This window comes from Plectrocnemia conspersa, unplaced genomic scaffold (genome assembly GCF_051122295.1).
Source record: "Plectrocnemia conspersa isolate PC_06_02 unplaced genomic scaffold, ASM5112229v1 ptg000008l, whole genome shotgun sequence".
NCBI lineage: Eukaryota > Metazoa > Arthropoda > Insecta > Trichoptera > Polycentropodidae > Plectrocnemia > Plectrocnemia conspersa.
In genome coordinates, this window is record NW_028277172.1 from 15,994,090 (window position 1) to 16,009,402 (window position 15,313).

Sequence of the window (15,313 nt, forward strand, 5' to 3'; positions counted from 1 at the left end):
TAATACAAACAAAACTATAGATTCTATGAAAATACCGGTATTTAAGTATAAATAATTGTATCATAGTTATTGATTATGGAGTATTTCATTTTATAACTGCCTTTAAAATATATTTAAATAACGGAGGATTAAAAATCAATTTGGAAAAAAATTAACTTTTTGTGAATCAGTTTATTTTTAGTAAGTACAATTTACTTAAGCAGAGAAATAGCAGCGAGTTGTGAATATTTTCTAATGTGCGGATAGAGAAGCTGGTGGAGAAGTGATGGAGAAGGGATTCATTCTAGATGCTTTTCTGAGAGTTCTCGCGTTTTTTGTTGTTATTTGTTCTCGGTCTCAGTCTGGTTGTTTGCGGTCTCAAATTGGTTGATTGTATTGAATCGTGCAATCATTTCTGACTCTCTAATCTCGAGTAATTTGATCGTCTCTGATCCCCCCGTCTCGAATCGCTTGATCGTCAGCCGACGTGATAAAGTGCTAGATATTTTATATTCTTGATTCGAGCCGGCACTGGTGAATCACAGATTCAGAAATTGGTTCGACAATTGCGGTGCTTGCATATTCGAGTAACCAAATATGTTTACGTCTTAAATGAGTAAAACTGCATGGTGAACACATTACAAAGGTCGTTAATGCAAGGGGTAGACTACCGGTTTTTACGCCGGTTAGACGCATTGTCTATAGCATCATTATGCCCGAAGAGTTGTTTTTATGGTAATCACATTGCGGGTACCGGGCAATCTCTTATTATTATTAAATTTTTATTACCTCTTTTATTAAAAACAAGTCGTTATTTTGAATGACCTTAGCGTTAACTGTATAGTTGGGTGGATCTCTCAGAGTTATCTAAGCTAATTTTATATGTGTTCTGATAAGACAAGTACAACTAGTGAATAACGCAAAGGAATATTAAAACTATTTCACAGCCCAAATAATTATATAAATATTGAATTGAAAACATTGGATTCCAAAAAAATATAAAAAGTATAAGATAAGAATTATTTATTTTCAAGGTAAATGAAACTCGTAGTTATAATTTTCAAGCTGTTTATAAATTCACAATGATTATGTTATATATTTTTTTATATTCTTTTGTGTATTCGTTATTTTAATATATAGTTTAGATATACTTTAATATTTTTTTATCATTGTTTAAACAATACAAGATTGTTTTTTTATTTTAAAATATTTAAATACTTATATTAAAAATATTCTTTGTTATTGAAAACATTGGAAGTTAATTTATTAATAATAAAAAAAATAGTTATTTGTACTATAGTCTAGTAGAGATATCGGTAAAATGATATTAAGGCAAAAAACTGTGCTTAAAAACTTATGTAATTTTATATTCGCACTAAAAACCTTTCTATTATTAATTAACCTTGCATTGCTGCGCAAGAGACTGTAGTAAAATATATTATATTATATATAATTGTAAATATATATGCAAAAATATAAATTATATGCATATAAATAAAATATTTATGCATTGTGTAATAAATTACTTAAAAATAAAATATTACAATAGTTATTGATTCTTTTTACTTTGTCCCTTAATTTTATTTACCAAATTTGAAAAATAACGAATCAAAAATTTAATCAAAAGTATTGTAACGAATATTGCTACAGCTAAACATCCCAACACAAAACCAATTACGTCTAATAGGAAATATTCATAGAAAGGCACGCCGACAGCAGGAGCTCGAAGATGAGAAGCTCCTTTGTGTCTCAAAACGTATTCAGTCCACCAAACGGCTCTTTCTAAAGACGTCTGAGGTTGGTCGTTGATGAGAACTGATAATTTAGATATAGTTTTTTTATACCTATAAAATAATTAAATTAATTTAAATTATTAATAATTTTGTATATTATTTATATTTATATTATACTCACGTTGAGTTGAGTACGACCTTTTGAATCGTATCTATTATTATTTGTTTCGACAACGTTTCGTGGTGGAGCTCATCGCCTATGCCAAATTTGACAATTTTTTTGACGTTTAAGAATTGATCACCAATAAACGGGAAACCAACCAGTGGTACTTTGTGATGGATGGCTTCTTCCAGAGACTGTTGGCCGCCCTGAGTTATGAAAAGTTTGACGTTCGGATGAGCTGAAACCATTATTAAAAACATTTTTCTGCTACGAATGATGCATTGCCTTAAAATATAACACATATTTTGTTTTATTTTAGGAGTCAAGGAATTTTATAAGATTTTCAAGTACTTTACATTTTGCTACGAATGAGAAATTAAATAAGCAAATACAACATATACACAAACGTCTAAATCAATAGAAATAAAATATCACTAATCCTTTTAAAGGGCATTTAGCTATGTATGAAATAAAACGACGAACCTAAAATATCTTGTTGAGGTAGCCATTTTGCAATGACAACGTTTGAAGGCTTATCTTCCATTGTCTCATTTTCCCACTTCCATAAAACATTGTAAGGCATCGATTTAAACGCGTCTATGAATTGTTTCCTTTTATAATCGGGCAATTCCGCAGATTTTACATTGGATCCTAGAGAAAAATAAATAGCTCCGTGGGGCGACTCGTCCAAAAACTTCTGATATTCCTGCAACAAAAAAAAATATTAATTGCACTAGCTACTGTATATAGTTTTAGTTATATAATATATTTAAACGCAGGAAATGCTTTTAGTTGTTTTTTTCAACTACCAGCAAATATTGTTGATATTCAATTTCAATCTACCGTGAGCCAACATCCCTGTGACTAATTGCTAATTTAAGTAATTTTAAGCGAAACGGTTAATCATTAGGAGTCAATGAGATTTTGAGAATGAACATATTCATGCCCTTAATTGTGCTAGTCAGGATTGTTGTCTTAATTACAATACTTACGTATTTAATTAATGTCCAAGTATCTGAGTTTCATTGCATAGTTTTGTTAAATTAAAATAGGACTTCAAACTTTGAGTGTCAGTGTGTATTATCGTATACACTTGTACTCGAAGAATTTAGTAACTTAATCAAATATTTTCAGTCCACTAATATATTGCTGTAATTTATACCATTTTCCAAGTGCAAAAATATATTCTGTTGACTTTATATTGATTATTGAAAATACAAATAGATTTTAAAAAGTTCACAGAAGTGATATACATATGTATATATGACGGTTTAGAGTAGCGAATGAGTGTCTAAATTTATATAGAGCTGATAAAACCGATTAAACAATATATAGAAGCGATAAAATGTGTGCTGTTTTTATTTCTACCTATATTTCAATACGGTTTGTCATTGCGAGAGTATTGCAAATAAATAAAGCAGTGAAAAAAATTTAGACATTGTGGCGTCCTCTGTTATAAAAAGTAAATACTCGTACTTAATATTTAATCACATAATTGTCACCGTTTCAACAATCCATTACCTCACTGTAAAACATTAGGCTCACATCTGTTAGGTTACAAAGGAAGATTAAAAAATGCACGAGAGCAAAAAATATAATTACATATTAGTTAAAAAATCACATTCTTAAGGATCAATCTTGATAATCAACAAGTTAGATAATATAATTAAATCTTACAATGTTAGTCCACATCTAATAAAAAATATAGTAATATGGTCTGTCATCACATATCTGTGAAATCTGAAATCTCTCACCAGCAAAATAAAACAAGAAGGCGGTCTTCAAAAGAAGAATCGCGAGGAAAATATTTAGACCTAAAAAGTTTGAGATTGCTAATAAGAAAAATATTTGTGAATAAATCAATACTTGATTTCGAAGATCTCGAAGAATCTTGATACTCATGTGAAGTAGGTCAGATTAAATCATGCTTTATAAGAGTCTGAAGATCAATTCAAGATGGGACAAGCTAGAGATTAGAGGTGGCTAACTAAAAGGCTAAGTTCTACTCTGAAATATTACATAAGTATAAATAACTGCTGTAATAAACCCAATATTGGTATTGATAGTTATTCGTTGTTTGTCTTTTTTATTACCCATGTTAAAAAAAATAGTTGGGTTTCGATCAAAGCTTATGAGAAGTAGTGATTTTTATCATTACTATAAGGTTCGTAATTTTAAATAATTATTCAGCGGATCAGAAGGTGTTTAAGTAACCTGTAAATAAATAAGTATAATAATAAATAGTATAAAAAAATAAGATGTGAAGTGTTTTAGTGCCAATGCGTAATTTCAGAATTTTCAAAGCTTTGTTTATTTAATGTATTTATTAAACAAGAGTATGTAAACGTAATAATTTTAATTATCAGTTGACAGAAATATTTATGTGGTAATGCTTTCAATGACTAAAGATAAGAGCGTCTGTGAGAGTTGCTAATAATATACTAATGTATATAATTTTATATGTATACTTGTTTATATCTTACATAGCATATTTTTATTATTTTATCAAAAATATGCTAATCAGATGGATTTATAATATTAAAAAAAACTTACGTTTGGTAATGGTTTATTAGCTTTTATATGCATGCCTCCAACGTGTATAATAGCCGGGACGCTGGGCCTAATATTTCCAAATAGTAAATTGTTTGCTAAGAACATCATATCAACTTGATAGACCAAATCTTTGATGGATTTGGCATTGACACCAAAATATTTTTTAATAGGTGGATTGAAAGATTGCGGCATCAAAATTCTATACAGATATTGATAAGCGATATATTCATAAACTGAATCTATTTTTTGCCAAATGCTAAGATCACCATAATATGGGGTGTTCATGTCAGGATATAAAACAGGATTTGAAGGACATCCAAATTCTTCAAATGTGTTAATCAAACCAGATATAGAAGAAAATATTATTAAACTACATTTAAAACGATCCTTGAAAGCATAACCTGGAAAATAGTAGGTTTCAGACATGCATAGATCAAATCTTGTTTCGGGATTGTTCAATAGTTTTTGAAAATCTGGTGATCCAAATTGGATATCCGGTAGATTGTTCATTACAGTCATGAAGGTTTTGAGAATTTTGTAGTTCGAAGTTAGCTTTTCTTCATTTTTTTCGACAAAGTTAAACTTTGAAAAGAGCTCAAACGATTTTTCAATGTTGATGATGGATGAATTTGGATACTGTGAATCCGTGTAATGACTAGGATCAGTCGTCATTATAGTTAATTCATGTCCTTTGTTTGCTAAAGTTTCCATTAAAGGACGAAATGGTGATTCGTGGCTCACTGAAGGCGTGGGAAACAACACTAATATTTTTGCACTTTGTAAATTTTGAAATAACAGTATTTGTAATAGTATGCACTTCAACATTTTGAGTACGGGGATTCACTTGTACTATTACTAAACAGAGATTTGAATGAGAACTGGTCTTATATATGAGAATCTTATCAACAAATTTTGATAACAATAGGCAAACAAAGTATAAAATTACATAATATATATTTACATACTTTTATCTAGCAACTAATTTTTATGTAGAATAATTATGATATTTTTTGAATATTATTAGTTATTGCGATTATGATAACAATAACCCTTAAATAAGTTATTAATTATTACATACTAGCAATAAACATAATCTCAAAATCACTTGATATCAATATTTTTGCTATTCTGTACAGAATTCTTGTACCAATTTTATTAATATATTAGTTTGATTTTAACTATATTTTTTTTTTGTCAATTAAATTTTGATAAAATATTTTTCCTACTTCATATACATATGTATATAAAAAAAATATTATAATGATTAATTTTTTATTGTAAATCTTTTATTTAATCATCGCTAGTGCTAGCTCAATACGTAAAAATAGGGTAAATACAATCAACAACTAATAAGTAAGTAGTAATACACCAGACTTAAATTAAAATCTGTAAATCAGTGACATATATTTTATTAACTATGAGCTATTATTAAAGCTCACAATTAATTTATATCAGTATGCACGACTTTGTTCCATCCGTAAAAAAATAAAAATTTAGGAAAATCTTATCTGTGATTATTAATAAAAATTATACTTATATTGTATATTAATCACCAATTAATCTGATATAATCACAGGTCGTTCTTTCCTTTGTTAACTAACATTCAACAAACTGATTTCTGTTATTTATTTCTAATAAGTACTGATTTTCCCTGTAAGTTTAATCTGTAATTCAAAACATCTTAAATGCTTTTGAAAAATATGTTATGTTTTATTAATATATTAAGTATTAGAAATATTTCTTACTATCAGCAATATTATCATAGCGGTTTTTAAAACTTTCATTACTAATATTAATTTGACTTCTTATTTAATTCACGTACATATTTATATTATATCATTATTAGTTTTGACTTTTGAATTTCTTGAGCACTTCGGACTTTGACGTCGGAAACGGTGATTCACTTTCTCATGTTGACTCGTTCTATGTGTTCCATATTGGTACTATGCAGTGTCGTAAGATAACTGTGTTCGATAACGATTGCAGAGGAAAGAAGTAGAGCATAATAACAGTGATGAAAAAACTTGACCTTTGACTATATATTCCTAAAGGCGTTTACCGTTTCTCGACCTATACAAAAAATAATTGAAATATGACAATAATGTCGACCAATGTTACGAAGCATAATAAATAATTCAAATAAATTAAAACATGCATTGAAACACCAAAAATACGCCACAACACAATCAATGACTTACAATTGATCATATTTAAACACATATACAAAGGGTAAGTCAAGTAGAATACATTATATTTTGTGTGATTTTTCTAAGGAGATGTATACCAGATGCTATTTATTATTGGAATTTAGATAGGTTCAGACTTGTTTTTAAATGACAAAATGTTTCGTTATATCATTACATATAGATAGAACTACTATTAACATATAGTTTAAAATTTCTTAAATAGTTGTTCACGTAGTGCTCAAATTTACATAGTTTATACCAATTCACCAATTTATACTCTAAAAAAATGTTAAAATATAAACTATAACAAATTAATAATGATATTAAAAAATAAAGAAGATTTAAAAATAATATTTATATCCCAAAAATTCGAGATTCCGGTATTTGTACATCCAGCAGCTGCGGCATCTCACGATAGTGAGAGTCCGACAGCTAGTCACAATAATTATGTTGTCATTAAGACAATTTACTGACGTATTACCAGAAATTAATATATATTACGAATATTTTATAATCAATAAAACATAAGATTATTAAATAAATATGTTTTTCTCTTTTATGTATTTCATCTTTAACTATTGCTATATTTATGTATGTCAATATGCTTTAATTCGTAGCCCAATATCTTCTTTATAGTTTTACATTTCTAATTTTTCTTAGATTAACAATTTTACCCATTGAGTAAAGAAATTTATTTACTCTATGATTTCACTTAACCCTTTTATGATGTTAAAATTTAGACACATTAACAGGTTATATATTTTATTTAATTTCTTTTAAAACTAATTTTATTTAATATGGAAAACTACAATTAATGAAACAAAGTATACTAAAAATAAATATATAAAATATGTATGAGAATTAAATAAACAGTCAAATTATTATTATTATTAAAAGTTTTAACTACCGCTATGATTATATTATAAAAATATTCCTAATACTTATTATAATAATATTATATAACATCTTTTTCAAAAGCATTTAATTTTCTCCTATAACTGAATACACAAAAAGATCTTTGAATTACAGATTAAAATTACACGAAATTATTAAGCCTAATTTATTAAAAATTAAAAAATGTTTAATGTATATACAAAATAATTTATAATTATGGATTTTTATTAGATATTATTTGTTGTGATCATAGTTGTTAAATTATATAACAAAAAGATAACAAAAAAAAGTTTGCAAAAGCAAAAAGGCACAATTGGGCTGTAGATAATATAAATGGTACATCAAAGAAAATACGTTTTTGTAATACACATACACTTAAGAAATAATACAATTAGTTTTTAAAGTTAGTCGGTATATATTAGGATTGGAATCTCTAGTCATTATTTACTTAGTGGTTGTTAATTGTGTTTACTTTGTTGTATTGCAATGGGTTAATGCCAGTCATGTTTCAATGAATGAAAAACGATAAATAAATGATATTATAAAGATATTTTAAATGAGCAAATAAAATATAAAATATATATCAAGACAATACTCCTTTAAAAAACTTATAATGAAATTAGAGAATTATTTCATATTTTTTTGTGGATTAATAAAATTCATAATATTAATTATGTAAAAATTACATACACTGTAAAACAAACCTGCACAATTTGTGCTTAATATTATTATCTATCTAGTTGAAAGATAAGATTACGAGGTACGCATTTTAAAACAACGAATTTATAGAACAGCACATGTAAATTTATAAAATTACATTTTCATTTTATCCAATAAATAATTAATAGATTTTAAAATAATCTGCATAAATAAAAAAACAGATTATAAACAAATTTGTATTTATGTACCTGTATCTGTATATTTGTTATAACGTTGTTATTATTATTTTATCCTAATATTAGTTACTAAAAATATCTTATTTTAAAATACGATTTTGCACCTGTTTGTAATTTTTAGCACAAGTTTTCATTTACATTGTGGTATCATCGGGTGTCGATAAAATGAGTTGCTTTTCTTTGTCGTTGCACCATCTCTTCTTTATCTTGGTGGATTGGTTCAATATGTTTCTGGCACGGTACGAGCTCAAATATATTTGTCTCAAATATCATATTGTAATTCTTCTGCAATCGTTAATATCCTTCTAGTATTTTTACTAAAATCTAGTAAATCACATTTAAAGGGCAATTCTTTGCCGTTAATTTTTTTAAACAGCATTAGTGTTAAAATCCTGATTAAAAATAATTTACCAACGATTCAGTATTTTTTTTCTACCTTCTATAATTTTTATTGTTAGCTTGTGGCATTTTAAAACAGAAATTTATTTATTTTAGTACTATTTTAAAATTTATTTTTGGGAACAATATAGTGTTTTCAGGTTTTGGGGGCAAAGTGTGTGAATATTTAAATTATGTACTATTTAGCAATGTAGATACAAAGTGTAGAGTTGTATTATATAAAATAAGTGCTGGTGGAAAAACAGGAACTGTCGTCATAATGTCAGTTTTTTTTCAGTTTGCCTCGGATGCCGTCTGCTGTTTTTCATCGACTGCCGTTTCAAATAGTTTGATCATTTCTGATCCATCTCAATTCGTCACTGACGCTATTATCTTAAATAGTTGGATCGTCTGCAAATGTGACAAAAGTGTCGCATAGTTTATATTCATTATTCGAGACGTCTCTAGTAAATCACAGATGCGGACGTTGGTGGAACAATTGCATCGCTGATGATTCGCCAATTAAAATATGTTCAAGCCTTGTTAATACAAAGGGTAGATCAGATTCCTTAACGCTTGACTTCTTAGCAGGATTACACCGTAGTGGGTCGCTGTTTGGTAATTTCTGTTCTTGAGCTAAAACTGACTCCCCTGGCTCCCTAAAACTGCAGTATCAGAGTTGCATTTAGGGAGTAATTCAGCTATAAGTTTACGCCCACATTATTGGCATCCACGGAGAGAGCCCCCCCTCTACACTTTACAGAGACTGCAGCCTACAGAGCTGCCTCCACATACTGAGACCCTACTTATAGAGTCAGTCAGACGTCTGCACTAATGATATGTGCCGCATGATATTTTGCTTAGTACAGCATGTCATTAAGGGCGTTTTTTATTTGTGCTTTACAAGTAATTATATATATTGTATTCTTAAAATAAAAATAAAAGTTTAAAAGTATTTTTGTTGATTCATTAAAAAATAACATTAACTTAGGGATAACATGATATACTAAAATAGTAGATAAATTATGATATATGCATGTATATATATTTGTATTATTGTATTTTTAATGTTAATGTGTAATGTTAATGAGCTAACATTTTTAATAAAAAAAACTTACGTGAGGTAAAGGTTTATTGGCATTGATGTGCATTCCTCCGACATGTATTAAAGCTGGAACTGTGGGTCTTATATTTCCAAAAATTTGATGATTTGCTAAGAACATCATATCTGCGTGATAAGCAACATCTTGCATTTTTTTGTTATGTTTACCAAAATATTTCGTTATTAAAGGATCAAATACGCTCGGCAATAAGTTGTAAAATAGAAACTGGTAAGCTATGTAATCGTATGTCGAAACGACTTTTTGCCAAATACTAAGTTGTCCAAAATAAGGTGTGTTGATATCAGGGTATAGGGTGGGATTAGTAGGATTCCCAAATACTTCGAAGCTGTTAATCGTCGCTGACATTGAAGATAATAGAACGAGATTACATCCAAAGTGGTCTTTGAAAGCATAAATAGGCAGATAAAAAACTTCGGTCAGGCACAAATCAAATTTCTGTGTTGGGTCGTTTAGTAGTTTTTGAAATTCTGGCTCGGAAAACTGATTATCCAAAGTAAAAGCCATTATGTCTAGAAACGCTTTAAAAACTTCAAAACTCGTAGTCAATTTCTCTTCACTCTTCTTAACGAAGTTGAATTTCAAATATTCCTCAACTGATTTTTCAATGCTGATGATCGTTGAATTTGGATATTGGAGATTTGTGTAATGCCTGGGACAGGTAGTTATTATGGTTAATTTATGCTCTCTATTTGCTAAAGATTTCATTAAAGGTCGAAAAGGTATTTCATGGCTCACTGAAGGCGTAGCAAACATCAATAATATTTTAGCACTTTCTAAGCTATGAACTAACAGTATTTGTAGAAGAATGCACTTTAACATGATGGATACACTTATTCACCACGATTTTTAAATAAGAATGAATTGTGAAAAAACGCACGTACATAAATATGTATTTCTTATCAACAAATTATGATAAGAGTTTAAATGTAAATCATTTAAAGTCTTTCAAATATTTTTTACATAATAAAGAATATAGAAATAGCTCGAATGCCAATCATAACTATACAACGCCGCTTTTTGCGTACAACTTTTAGTAAAGTTATTGTGGTCGTTGCATATTTTGTATGTACTATTATACATCTAGGTCAAGTTTGGGTATTCGGAATTCGTATAATGCATAGGGTTCGTGGTCAAAATAACCAAAAGTTGTCCTTTTTTTGCGAGTGGTTCAACGAGCGGCACCAAAAGGGATTTGATGGCTAATCGATGGTGTTGAGAATATGGTGAGGATTCTGGCACAATGGCACGACTTCGAGAAAAGGCAAAATGCCAATTTTCTCAGATATATAATATTTTATTGAGGTACTGAAATATTGAAGTGAATAATAAAATATAAATCTTGTTTCGAATAGTATCAAATAAAACCCCATTAGAGTAAAACATATCTTCAATATATGTATATAACTGTAACTTACATAATATAAGTGAATATAGAAAGATGTTTATGCTACGTAAACTTCTTGCAAATGCGTATAGATTTTGTAATGTAATAATATAAAATTATTTTTATTATTATCAACGCATTGTTGAATTTATAAATTAAACATTATTAATTGTTTAATTTATAAATTCAATTACTATTAATAAGTATGTTAAAATTTAGTTTATTTAAAAAAGCAAAATACTACTGTATAGCACCTTATATATTTAATGACGATTTAATTCCTTTACTTATCTACTATGGTGAGAAGCATGTTTGTTCAGCATATTAAAAAGCAGTTTATTGACAAACATTAACAGCTACTTTATAATTTCTGTAAAAAAAATTGTAAGAAATATTCGTTTATGCTTTAATTTTTTTTCACGCTTCAAAGGATTTTCTTTAGCGTAATGAAAAAGTCGAAATAGTAAATATTTTTTTCCCTTCGTTCTTAAACTATTATAATAATGTATTTTTGGTAGACAGAACAAGTAGGAAATACTTGTTCTGTCTACCAAATATTGATAACTTTTCTAATAGTATATGTAATGAATTTTTAATGAAACCAATAAGCGTTTAATTTTAATTTGGCACATATTTGTTATTAATGTATATATGTAACTATAAATCATTTTTTTTATAAATTTAATATTAAATAACATTTTATTTTCTTGTACGTAATACTAGTAATATATTATATTATTTTTTTATTGTTTTAAATATGGAATATATTCGCCTACTTTAGAACGTAATTTATTATTATTATTAAAAAAATTATAAATGTTTATACAGCTTAAAATCAATATTAATAGAAAAACGTAATTTAAAAGCTTACTTTATTAAAATAGGTTACTTTATATTAAAATACACAATATAATCGGCGTCTGGAAGGTCTTGTTATATTATATGTACATATATGTACTCGTACTCCATTCATATAGATAACGATAGTATAGTTAACCGTCCCCAGCAGTTGATTAGCTGTCGTAAACAGCATGTCAAATATATTTATATAGCGTAAATATGGTCATGTTGTTATTATGTTAAATAATAAAAAAAATCATTAAATTTAGAACGATAACTTTTTTGCCAAAACTGCTGTAAAAAAACAATTAAACTAACTGCTATGTATGTAATATTAAATCTATATATTATTATATTTATTATATACATAGATAAGTTATGAAATTAAAAAATAAGCGACTGATGCGTGCATAGAAACTTAATAATAATTATATAAATATTTATTTTAAATAATATTTGGAAAACAAGTTTTAATTCTCGATCTTTTTTTAATATTATATACAATTATCATAATGATACGTATTTATCTGGTTTTTAGGGGGCATAGCCCTTGGCGTGGTTGACTTCGCGGTCAATGAGACTCTTGTGTGAATCTAGATAGACTGCTTATTAAGTGATATTTACATGTGACAAATGGACGATTAACGTCATGACGTTTCTTCCGACTGCGGTGAAGGTGGCGCAGGTGGTGATGGCCGTATATTATGCTCCGGGCTCTTGTGGCTGCGTGCGGCGAGTGTCAGTTGTGACTCTTCGAGTGGTTCCTTAGACCGTCTGCCTTTCTGCTGTCTCCGGCAGTCTGCCCTCTTCTCATCGGAGTCCGAGCTTATATCCTTTAGGGGTTACACATTTGCTGGCCAATCGCGATTGTGCATCTATCTCCTAGCCAATCGCTGCAGTCGCTTTATAGAACTCGAGAAATCGGATGTTGCATTTTCGAAAGCAAGTTTTTTGCTTGTCCAGACTTTCGAATTCTTCGGAAAGGGTTTGCGATGTGGTGATTTATTGCGTCCGTACCGTTTTGTCACAAAAGAGATTCTCTTAGCGACTCGTGTTGTGTGGTCAAAAGAAATCTCTCTTGTGCCATGATATTTGTCTTATTGTTAATGCATGGACGTTTTTGGTCACGGTCATTAACAATGAGACAATTATCCTTTTAAATGTGGACCTATTTGTGTGGTCGCCATATGTTCATTATCGTAATTTAAAAAATAATATATGCGTTAATTTTAACATGACAAAAAGTACAAGTTTTTAATGTTAGATATTGAAAAAGCTTTCGACAAGGTATGGCATGACGGTTTGATTCACAAAATGTAAAATTATAGGACCTCAAAATATTTTCTACACTAATTATGCTCATAGCTGAGAAGTAAAAGTCATGTTGTTTTAATAAATAATAAGCACTCAATATCGTGTAAAATTCCAGCTGGAGTTCTCTTAAAAGTCATACAAAATAAAGATAGAAAAATAATATATAATATACATTTTTATACTTATCTTAAAAAACTTTATTTTTTTAACAAAACCCACTTTAAAAATATTTCACGTAACCACACCATCTTACTAAACTGGTGTATCAGAGTAATAACCTTGATTATTAAAATAAGTACAAAATAATAAAACATACATTGCATTGGCGAATGAAGGACATACATCAATGCTTTTAAATCCTTAGGTAAGTATCTTTAAATTTGCACTAAATCCATTGTTTTTTCATTTCTGTTTTATTCTTTTTCCGCTTTATTTGTAAAAGGTTTTTCCATTTAACTGTATTTTATACAATATTCTTAATAACTTGCAGGTAATAGCAAAATTGTTATAAAAATGTAATAGAATGTTTGTAAAATGTATTATTGTATTAAATTAAACGGCTCGTAAAAAAATTAAAACCAATATACAAGAAAATGTGTTTTTACTGATTTAAAAAGTTTTTGTACTAGAAAAATAATTGGCAACGTCATTGTATCTAAATATATTATAAATTTATTACGACAGAAAGATACCTACTTTATTCTGCTTGACATAATTAATATAACAACCGTGCCATGTAAAGACATCCGGTGGATTCTTCCACCTCAAAAATTTTCCCGGTACGACTAAAATTTGCTGTTCGCTTTTCCTTCTTAAGCGTTCGTTAATTAGGAAGTATTTAAATGTTTATAAAAAATATTTTTATACAACAATAATTACAATTTTTAAGAGAAACGAAGAGATTTTTGTTTTATATAGTATTTTTTAGTACTTTGAAACTGGAACTATAAGAAATATTTTAAAATTATCAACTATTTATATATAAGTAAGTTATTCAATATATGTATTTTATAGAAAAAAAAACTTTTTTAAAATATTAATATGAAAGTAATTAGTATATTAATAAAGTTATATTTTATTATTGGATATTTGAAGTAGAATTGAAAACTGATTTTTCATATCCGTCCCTACTATTGTATTTCGGTTTTATCTTAAACTTTATAATCCTAATATATGTAAAGAAATATAAAAACAGAAAAGTTATAAATAACAAACTTTTTGAATATTAACTTAAAAATTTAACAGTTTTATATACCAAAAAATTAACAAATTCAAACATCGTAGAAAATTTAGTTTTTCTTGTGTATTTTTATCAAGATCTAAACTTTAAAAACTAGCCAAAACCTAAGCCGAACGTTCTTTCGTCTCTATTATTAAAAATATTAATTCATTATAAAATAGTCGTTTTTTTAATGATTTAATATTTTTCTTTCTAAATTTATAACATTCACTATTCAATCAATATTTTAATTCTATTATTGTAAGTTGTTGAAGGATTTGATTTAAAATATTTTGATAGCCTTTTTACATTGTCTGCATTTTGAATCAAGTCTAGGAAATTTTGCATCTTTCTAATGAATCTATACAATGTTGAAACGATCTAGTTTAGTTAGGTTCAAGTTTAAGTAGGATTTGTTTCCATTTCTGCAGCTAGGATTGATTCCCATCTTTGTCGTTTCCCCATATAGAGATAATCTATTTATCGTTATTTTTTGTTAAAAATATTTTAAAACATCATTGACATTTCCGAATTTTTAACAAATTATTAAACAATTAAAAATGTTATGAGTGGTTGTAGTTGCTAAATTTATTCTTTAAGAAATTCATTAAACATGATATTTTGAATAAATTGTTCACTTGGTAAAAAAT

At 27.8% G+C, this 15,313-nt stretch overlaps 2 protein-coding genes across 3 annotated transcripts; both read right to left on the reverse strand.

Annotated features, from left to right (window-relative positions):
* Positions 1-1,114: 1,114 nt before the first annotated feature.
* Positions 1,115-5,272, reverse strand: LOC148233156 (UDP-glycosyltransferase UGT5-like). Of its 2 annotated transcripts, none has more exons than XM_088189652.1 (4): positions 4,429-5,272; positions 2,359-2,581; positions 1,894-2,113; positions 1,115-1,823 (listed from the first exon to the last, which is right to left on the reverse strand). In XM_088189652.1, exons 1-4 carry the CDS (start codon positions 5,251-5,253, stop codon positions 1,529-1,531), a joined length of 1,563 nt encoding a protein of 520 aa, XP_088045778.1. In that variant the 5' UTR covers positions 5,254-5,272; the 3' UTR covers positions 1,115-1,528. The 2 variants fall into 2 exon arrangements, with proteins under 2 accessions (XP_088045778.1, XP_088045779.1); XM_088189653.1 differs by lacking the exon at positions 4,429-5,272 and adding an exon at positions 2,868-4,413.
* Positions 5,273-6,968: 1,696 nt separating this feature from the next.
* On the reverse strand, positions 6,969-10,725 carry LOC148233157 (UDP-glucosyltransferase 2-like). Its single transcript, XM_088190706.1, has 2 exons — positions 9,901-10,725; positions 6,969-7,046 (listed from the first exon to the last, which is right to left on the reverse strand). Exons 1-2 carry the CDS (start codon positions 10,723-10,725, stop codon positions 6,969-6,971), a joined length of 903 nt encoding a protein of 300 aa, XP_088046832.1.
* Between the last annotated feature and the right edge of the window lie 4,588 nt (positions 10,726-15,313).

Excerpts from the sequence above, each read along its gene's own strand:
- LOC148233156 (XM_088189652.1), bottom strand. The coding sequence starts at position 5,253 with ATGTTGAAGTGCATACTATTACAAATACTGTTATTTCAAAATTTACAA. Across the intron at positions 2,114-2,358 it reads ACCTCAACAAGATATTTTAG|CTCATCCGAACGTCAAACTT; the intron begins GTTCGTCGTTTT and ends TAATGGTTTCAG. Across the intron at positions 1,824-1,893 it reads AAGGTCGTACTCAACTCAAC|GTATAAAAAAACTATATCTA; the intron begins GTGAGTATAATA and ends ATTATTTTATAG.
- LOC148233157 (XM_088190706.1), bottom strand. The coding sequence starts at position 10,725 with ATGTTAAAGTGCATTCTTCTACAAATACTGTTAGTTCATAGCTTAGAA. Across the intron at positions 7,047-9,900 it reads CCAATAAACCTTTACCTCAC|CTGTCGGACTCTCACTATCG; the intron begins GTAAGTTTTTTT and ends TATTGTGACTAG.